At 39.8% G+C, this 9,384-nt stretch overlaps 1 protein-coding gene across 1 annotated transcript in view; it reads right to left on the reverse strand.

The window, feature by feature from the left end:
* Positions 1-1,147: 1,147 nt before the first annotated feature.
* LOC116687151 (calsyntenin-2) overlaps positions 1,148-9,384 on the reverse strand; it is a 222,789-nt gene continuing 214,552 nt past the window's right edge. The window contains exons 15-17 of the mRNA XM_032512334.1: positions 8,575-8,698; positions 4,562-4,746; positions 1,148-4,342 (exon numbers count right to left, since the gene is read on the reverse strand). Of these exons, the coding sequence (XP_032368225.1) occupies positions 4,130-4,342; positions 4,562-4,746; positions 8,575-8,698 (522 nt within the window). The 3' untranslated portion in view covers positions 1,148-4,129. The remainder of the gene's footprint in view (positions 4,343-4,561; positions 4,747-8,574; positions 8,699-9,384) is intronic.

Here is a 9,384-nt window from a genome sequence, read left to right on the forward strand (position 1 = left end):
TTGACATCATTTTCAGTGCCTTAGAGTATAAAGAAACATATTAAATAATGCATATGGGTTAAGTGTACTCTATTTCTGTTTCAGGCAAGATGGACTTCATTATTTATATTCTGGTGATTCAACTTCCACTTGCACGATGCTTCAGTGATTGATGGGACGTCGTGACCTTTGACACTGACTGCCATCGTCCAAGCAACAAGAAAGAGGCAACATATGTCCATCAGTATAATAAAGTAAAAATAAATATGGATACAAAAGGTTAATTAAATGAGTAGAAATGTATAATAATTCTGCCGTCTGCACACCAAAGTAGTTTTGAAGGATTGAAGTTTTTCCCCCGCAGAATCTAAAGTCTACCTTAGTGAGTCGAGAGTGACGGTGCCTGGGGCTTCCCTGCTCTACTCTCTACAATAGAAAATAGAAAAGTTTTGAAAATGTTTCATATCTTTTATATTGAGTTGTTTTGCCGTTTATGCAGTAGGCAGTAGTTGAGTAGTAGTAGTTGAGGTGGTTCGGGCATCTGGTAAGGATGCCTCCTGTGCGCCTCCCTAGTGAGGTGTTCCCGGCATGTCCAGCTGGGAGGAGGCCTCGGGGGAGACCCAGGACTATGTGGAGGGAAGGGAAGTTTGTGGTCCCCTGCTGGAGCTGCTGCCCCCGCGACCCGATACCGGATAAGCCGACGAAGATGAATGGCACTAGGCATCTCAGGCCACCATTGACAAGGATTTTAGAACAGGGTTTTAGTAACGCTAGGTTCCTAAAATTTGTGCTTATCTTTACTTGGCTCCAGTAGTACTGCTGCGTGACATAGAGCAGCAAGGACCAGAGGTGTGACTAAAACTTACCACTGGCAGTGCAGTATAGTCAATATCCAATAGATGGAGACATTACATTTATCATAGACATAATGATTACATTGATCATAGACATAATCTTTAGTATGTGTTAACAGTAAATAGACAGTTAATTGTGATGTTTTAATATCCAAGACTAGAAGTATTTGTAAGCTACAGAATACATAAAATACATTTAACATAACCTAAAATATTACATTTTATTCATATATATATATATATATATACATATATATGTAATATACTGTATATATATGAAACACACACACACACAAATACGAGACCCACAGCTAGATTCCAAAACAAGTTTTTATTGGCCAATTTACAGAAAGTGCTGTAGTGACCATTTCAAAGAAAAAACAGACCAAAGAGTCCAGAAAAGAAAAAAGGAAAACTTAAAAAGAATCGAAAAACTTTTACACATTATACAATATTTCCATGTTAATTCCACCATCTTCCTCTTCTAAAAACATTTGTCAGGACAACATTAGGGCTCGGGCCGATGCAAAATCCACCAAAGGTTCCGGGGGGAGGTGACGTCACAAGAACAGGTGTCACATGAAATGAGGAAAACTCTTAAACAACACAGGAGATCTTTACATGAACATAGAACTACAGTATACACATACAGCAGGTTCTCTCCCAGCAACAGCCACAGGAAAGCTGTCAGAGGCTCACTACGTTAGAGGAAGAAACTCTCCAGTGTTTGTGGCTTTAACCAAACATTGATATATCTATGGCGGACTTCAGCCACTACGTGTGTCACATGTAATTCAACTTTTGTTGTTTGCGGATTCTTTGCTATCAAACAGACAGACTGGATTCAGGAATGCCACAGCCATATATTAATGCCCTTTCAGTTTGAGTTGATGACACCTTTGAATGGGGTTTCTGGTTACGTCAAATGTGATACTGCCAGATGCACTCACTTCTCTGTTTCCTTCAAGTTGCACAGGCAACTTCACAATTCTGCGGCTGCTGATGAATTGGCAATGTATATCATTAATGCTGCATTGCATTTAAAGATGGAAAGATTTCTGTAGGTAAGGTGTCAGTTCTTTTTTTTGTCAGAAATAACAGGAATGTTTTCTCTGCCACATGGTGAGCACACATTTTGTGTCAGTGATATTTGGCAGCAGTAGCTCATAAAAATCGACAATAATTGTACCTTAGGAGATCATGTGTGTTCTGGTCAATTGATGAATGTAAGTCCAATATTTGCGCCCTCTTTCAGCTCAGTTTTGAGAGAAAAACGATCAGCTCTTTATTTGCTAAGTGCTCCACTGTGTTCACCACTTAGCCCCTAACTTTGTCTGTCTGTTGTTTGGTGCTGAGCAGGTGCAGTGGGTTTATCAGAGCTATTGGAAATGAGGTTGATGAAAGACGGAACCAAAACATTTCAGTTGGGAGTTGTAAAACCAAAACAATGAGCTGAAAGAAGAAAGCTCTGTAGAGCTGAGGGGTACGAATGACACCACATTTACATGTAGTCCTTTGATCTATTGTTAATATAAAAAATATTAGTTAGTGCAGCTTTTTTATTCTATTATATTTCTATTACATTATTATTCATATCATTCATATTATTATTACCCATTTTATAAATATGATTACGATTATTATTATGAATTTATTATTTTTTATTAAATTAAATCTTTGAAATAAATATAGGGCACATTTACACATATTTAAGCCTTACTTTCAACCTTAATGTTTAGTAATAATTAGCTTTGATAACCAAATAAAAGGATCCTTGTTAAAAAAAAAATACATTTATGCAATTTCTTTTATGTAAAACAAAACAAATGCACAGAATTGTCCCATTTTTTTAATGTCAAATAAGGATTTGGGTATTGGCCTAAAAAATTCCACAATAGATCAATCACGGCTCTCATGTTGATATTTGCATCTATTGACTTTCCTTCTTGAAATCCAATGTTGGGGGACTGTGTTGTTGCACTTTTTATTGTAGAAAGTTAGAATTTCTCACTGTCCACATCTCTGTGATGCAGCATTAATGACTAATAGTGATAGGGTGGTATCAATAGAGCAGCTTTCTTTCAGGGAGTACTTATTGTTTTGGACCTCGCTGCTGTGACCACACCTGAGACCAAGATTTCATTTGGGCATGTCTTGTGGACTATTTACAGTATGAGTAGTAAGGGGACTCCCTTCTCTGTCACATCCCTGCCGTGTGATTTAGATGTATAAGGCCGGCGTCTCTTTCCAAGAACATGTTGCGTAGTGCAGCTTTACCTGACCCAGTCATTTACTGAAGGCAGTGGCACATCCATACTAACAAACCTAACAAATCGGAATGACCTGAACACTGAGCTACAAACACACACACACACACAGAGGACTGAGGGGTCAGTTCAGTGAAGACTCCTGCAGGCTACAGTAAGGGTTCAAGATACATATGAAGAGGTGGCATGTGTGCTGTATACAGGTGGAGAGGAGGGTTTCTGGGTGGAGAAAGTGGTGTTAGGGAGTGGGGGGGCGGTCACCTACTATACTCAATATTTACAAGAAAGGAGTGTATAAAAATGTACAAGGAGACTCCTCTGTCTTTCCCAAAAACCCAGAACTCAGACCCCTCAGCTAGTTCACCATGACTACACATTGATAATCTTTTTTTTTTTCTTTTTTTCTTTTTTTGAGTACCATTGAAAATATGCTATTTCTGTAAAATCACCTGGCTGTGCCACATAGGCTAGAATAAAGATTGATAAATAACATAAATTATACAAACCAAAAAAATAGTCAGTTTCTTTACTTTTGCAACTCAGTTTTCTTACAGTAAATAAAGACTGTTTTGCATTTTCATGGGACATCAGAAATCTCACTGTGGAACAGGTGTCGCATCAAACTGAATGTACGGTGCAGGGTTTCATCAACATGAGATTCCAACCACTTCATTTCACTAAAGATTGTAGTTGTGGTGCAGACTGTAATGGGAGAGAGATTAAAGCTCTCAGGGGAGGACCGAAATTTGGCGAGCTGTCCCTTTAAGAAGAATGAAAGTCATTTGATTGACAAGCAGCTTGAGTGTTATATTTTTTCTTAGCAGTTGTATAAAACGGGATGTTTTCTGACAAGGCTAAGGTTAAATCATTGCACAATGTGTATTTCAGCGAAGTCTTCCAGTAGGGGGAGATATTACCTCATTTTAGATCAACATCACATAAAGTCTTTTTGTTTCAACCATCTGATTTGAGGTTACAATATGAACGTGCTGCAGAATGTGTGTGCGCGTGTGAGTGACTGTGTTTTTTTCAATAAGATATCGTTGTTTTGTCCCAGTTTTGACCCTTCTTGTTTGGACGTTGCATCCTGGGTAGCTGGACGTCCACTTCCTCCTCGCTGTCGTCTGACTCAGCGCTGGTGATGTCATCCTCCTCCTCGTCATCTTCCTCATCCTCTTCTTCTTCCTCCTCCTCCTCCTCCTCACTGGCCTCCTCCTCTACAGCCCGGGGCTCCTCCAGGTTCTGTGGTGACAAATATTCTGAATTTCAGAAACTAAATCATCAAATGGAGTATTAAAAGCACAAATTGTAATGTGAAAGCAAAGCATGGCTATATTCATTTGCTCTTGTACATGTTCCAGTCCCTAATATCCAGCCCATTTTATTCATCACCTAACTCCAATTCCCACTACCCACCCTGACAGCATCCTTCCACACTCCTCCTATCCCCCACCCTCCTACCTCCATCGGGTTGACCGTGATCGTCAGAGCCGAGTCATCCCAGGTCACGTCTGCCTCTTTGGCTGTCTCTGCCAGTTTGACCTCCTGCTGGTGGGTCAGATGGACGCGATAGATGCCCAGCACCACAACCACCACCAGAGCAGCTATGCACATCACAATTACCACGGTGGCAGCACTCGGCATCGCTGAGAACAAGACGAGAGAAGAGCGAGAGGTGAGAGGAACGGATAAGACCCTTCTTTGGAAAAAGGAGCAGGAAAAATCAATGCAGCCATGCCAAAGTTGCCTCATTGAGTCACTCCATATACAAAAATAAAATCCTTTTTTTTGTTTTATGTTTTAAATCACTTAACCGAGAAAGAACCAGGAATCCCACACAATGTCATCCACTTGTTCTCTCTTTATTCTTTAAAAACATTTTGGTCAGAAGAGGTTCACCAAGCAAGACGTATTTTGTTCGAACATATATTTTTGTATTCATTCTTTTCAAACACTTATAGACGTACTCCAGTAATTTAGTAGTGCACTTGAACCATGAGGCAGTAGAGCAAACGTATGGTCCAACTCAGAACAGCAGAGGCCAGGGGCGTAGCACAAAATTCTGGGCCCTGTAGAAAGTCATTTTCTATGGGCCCCTCCCCTCATCCACAGCTATCAATTCTAGCATCTTTTTGGGTCCCTCTCACATGAGGGCCCTGACTACTCAGTACCCTTCCACCCCCCCAGTCTGACGCCCCTGGCAGAGGCTGATATATCTTGATTTAAAGTCCCTGAAAAGGAGCAAGATCAAATATCTGGATCCTACACATCCCATAATGCAACTCAATAGCATCTTTCCATCTTAGACCATCCCTGCCCATGTCTTTCAAACTCTTTAGCCCCCAGTCAGCTTTTCACCCTGAGTATTGACAAATCCTCGTTCTGAGGTATTTTTCAGCTGTTTCTTAATGGTTGACTAGTACCTTGGATATTGATTGCCTTTTGTAACAGCTTATTGCTATATTTATTTTCTTTCTCATGTCATTGAATTAGATGCCTTTTAAGACTTTAATTAAAATGATGATTGTGATCTGTAATTATTGTGACAGCCTATTGATTCTCTTATACTGTAATTACTTTCATTTTCTTTTGCCATGCTGGCACCGGTGGCTACTCAGTAATGCCGATCTGTCAGTCTGCTCTTCTGTCCTTTACTTTGGTCCGGACTGAAATATCTCAACTATTGATTGATTGCCAAGAAATGTTGTTCCGACAGTCATGTCCCACTCAGGATGAATTGTAAAAACAACCGTGTTCCCTTGACTTTTCATTTAGCACTGTCATCTGTCCACATGTCAAAGTGTTTTATGGCAATATACACATAGTTTTATTCTATATATAGTTGATATGTAGTTTGATACTTTTTATCCTTTTTTAAACAGGAAAGTTTAACACATAGCCATGTATTATATATATATATATATATATATATATATATATATATATATATATATATATACTGTATATATGTATATATATATATATATATACTGTATATATGTGTATATATATATGTATATACATACATACATACATACATACATACATGTATATATAAATATATATATTTATATATATGTATGTAAACACATTTAATTAAGGTCCCAGTGCAGTACAAGGCTGGAAAGATGTATCATAAGCCCTATTTAGTAGCATAACCACAACACACATTGAGGGATTTCTCTTGATCTAAAATGTTGCTCTCTTCTGCTCTGATCTCCAGCCTACTGAAATAAAACAACTTCTCTGTGCCTGGCCTCTTCCACTAGTCCCTGCTGGTGTGTGTGTGTGTGTGTGTGTGTGTGTGTGTGTGTTTAACAAGAGTGAGACTCACAGAGGACTCTTTAGATGATCATTTGATTCACTCTAGTTCCCTAGATTTTCACACTAAATCCACGGCCTTTGATCCTTCTCGCAGTGAAGCTTTGTGCAGCCACTTAAAGTAACTTGCATGAGTGTTTGCATGCGCACACACACAGACACACACACACACACACACCAACAAGGAAAAACCCCCCACCACACCACACACCCCACCACACACACCACACACACACACACACACACACACACTCTGAAACATTCACATGTGCTACAAACATGCCATGGCTGAAACAACAACACAAATAAAATTTGTTTTTGCTGTATATTTATTTCCAAGCATGCTCATTTTCTCTTACACACACACACGCAAACGCACACGCACACACACAACACACACACACACCACCACACACCACACACACACACACACACACCACACACACACACACACACACACACTCTCTCTCCTCTCTCTCTCTCTCTCTCTCTCTCTCTCTCTCTCTCTCTCTCTCCTCTCTCTCTCTCTCTCTCTCTCTCTCTCTCTCTCTCTCTCTCTCTCTCGGCTGTTGGCTGTTCAGCATTGGCCACTGAACTCTCCAGGACTCTAAGTAGAATCCATTAGAGTCTAATGAATAATTAATTCTGGTGTGGTAGATTTAGACCAATGTCTCTCCTCCTCACCATGTTCTCTTTACTTGAGATCACTCAAATGCTAAGAGGGAGGGGAATAAGCCTGCTACATCATTTGAGAGGGGCCCTTTACACTGCTCTCTATCACTGTGTGAGAGCAGCAGTCAGATGAACAGAACGATAAACAACCTAGAAAGCGAAACCGAATGTTCCCTCGGCTCTAGCTATGTTTACCCTGGGATGGTTAGCTAACATAAAAACCTTTGCTTTATTTTTCTATTTTGTTTGATTTTTTTACAGCTGTGGCTTGATGGTTAGCAAGAAGTTCATGGGTCTAATTCAAAGTGTCATATTCAAGTCATATTCTACATTTTGTGACATTTATATTCCCCAAACGTGTGTTAACACGTGGAGTCGGGGCAGAGTGTATGCTAATGTTCCATAATGCCGTGCTAGGTAGCATCATCAGAAATGGCATGGCCGCATGGTATGGAACCCTCTCAGTCCAGTCAAAAGCTAAAATAGCAAACATGATCAAAACAGCAATAAAAGTAATAGGGGAAAAAAATCACAGTCATCCTCTCAAATAATCTTGAGAGCTGTAATCACACATGCACACAGGATCCTGAAAGATACTTCACACATTCTCCTCAAAGAATACAAACTCCTTCCATCTTGCCAGCACTTGTCTTTGCCCAAGAACGTGACAATAAAGTGTATCTTATATTGTCTTAACAGTGTCAAAGTTAACAATGATGTCACTTCTCCCGTTAATACACAATGCTTTTTGTGGCCATAGTTCTGGAGTTTTTAGAATTTAAATATCACTCACTATAGCCACCAAACACGTGGCATTTGAGTATCTCTGCTACATATTACTGGAAATGGTTACTCTACTCCAGTGTAGTACTGCAGGTGAGGTGCCTTCATATTATTACAGGTCATGGGGCTACATATGCTGGTTGAAATTTTGGGTTTCTTTCAGTTATGTTTGCCAATTCTGAGTAATAGAAATGTGACAGAGTAGAATAAGATGTCCCTGAGCTGCATGCTGCTATAGTCTTGCTTGTTTGATGTGTAGTGCTGTCCATGATGCTGATCATGCAATCGTCACAATGTGAATGTTTTAGTGACTTTGCCACTTTGGTCTTAGACTGTTTGCTTATAAATTGTAAGGTTTAATAGTGAGGTGACACAACACAACTTTATTAAAAATAGGATTCACTATCGCGTCACAATTAATTCATCGACTGAACCAGATTTTAAAGTGTCATCATTAAAATACACAGTAGATAACATGTCATGGTAGTCGAGGCTGACCATCACAGCTGCTGTCTCATGAGGCCCCTGGTACTTGGTCAGACTGAAGTCCTAGTAACCATGTGCCTTAAGCTCCATTTCTGACAGGATGTGATATTAAAATGCCAGAAGTTAAGAACGGTACAAATTAAATAAGAAAAGCCTAGATGATTAAAATACATTTGTTTAAAAAAGACTTAGAAAGTCTAAGAAAATCTTACCTGAGTTGTGGCTGGGGTACAGGTCATGAATCATGGACGGATGGTGGACCACCTGCATGTATTGAGGCGGGGCTACCATGTGACTGACATGTTCCCCTGCTTCTGAACTGTGCAGTACGCTCACCTGTTTGGGAACAAATAAAGCTGAAGTGATGATTTTTGAAGGGAAAGTCATCACAGTTGACATTTTGCATTCTTATACAAGTATTCCCAGTGTCTTCTACCTAAACTTGCCTTGCCTCATCCAAATGATATATTCTAGACTAGAAGAAAGTAAAGATTTTTAAAGAGAGGCCAGGACAAATGTAATGTATGTATATGCCTTTTGGGGGACAGGGTCAGCTCACTACAGGAATTTAAATGTAAACTAGATTCATTGACATCCTCCAAGGCTCAGAGGACTGTATGTCTAGTGAAACATTTTGTTCCCTCCAAGTAAACACCAGAGAATGTATGAATAAGTCAAACTTTGTTTAGTCCAGGGACAGAGACAAACAGTGGTTAGCTGACACATTGAACTAGAGTATGTGTGAAAGCATGCTGCCAGAGATGGCAGCCTCACTGTAGAGCAGTTCAAGGTCTCCTTAGGAGAAGGTAAAGTGTTCAGTGTTGCAGTGTACCTTCTTTTGATATGTTGAACCAGGCTTTGTTGGTGTTCAAGTAAATGGACTGTTTTTATAAAGCGCTTTTTTAGTCCTAACGACTACTCAAAGCGCTTTTACATAGCACAGAAACCATTCATCATTCACAAACTGTGCCCGAGGCTGCCGTACAAGGTGCCACCTGCTCATCAGATAAATACTCACACAC

Source organism: Etheostoma spectabile, chromosome 3 (assembly GCF_008692095.1).
Source record: "Etheostoma spectabile isolate EspeVRDwgs_2016 chromosome 3, UIUC_Espe_1.0, whole genome shotgun sequence".
In the NCBI taxonomy this organism is placed as follows: domain Eukaryota; kingdom Metazoa; phylum Chordata; class Actinopteri; order Perciformes; family Percidae; genus Etheostoma; species Etheostoma spectabile.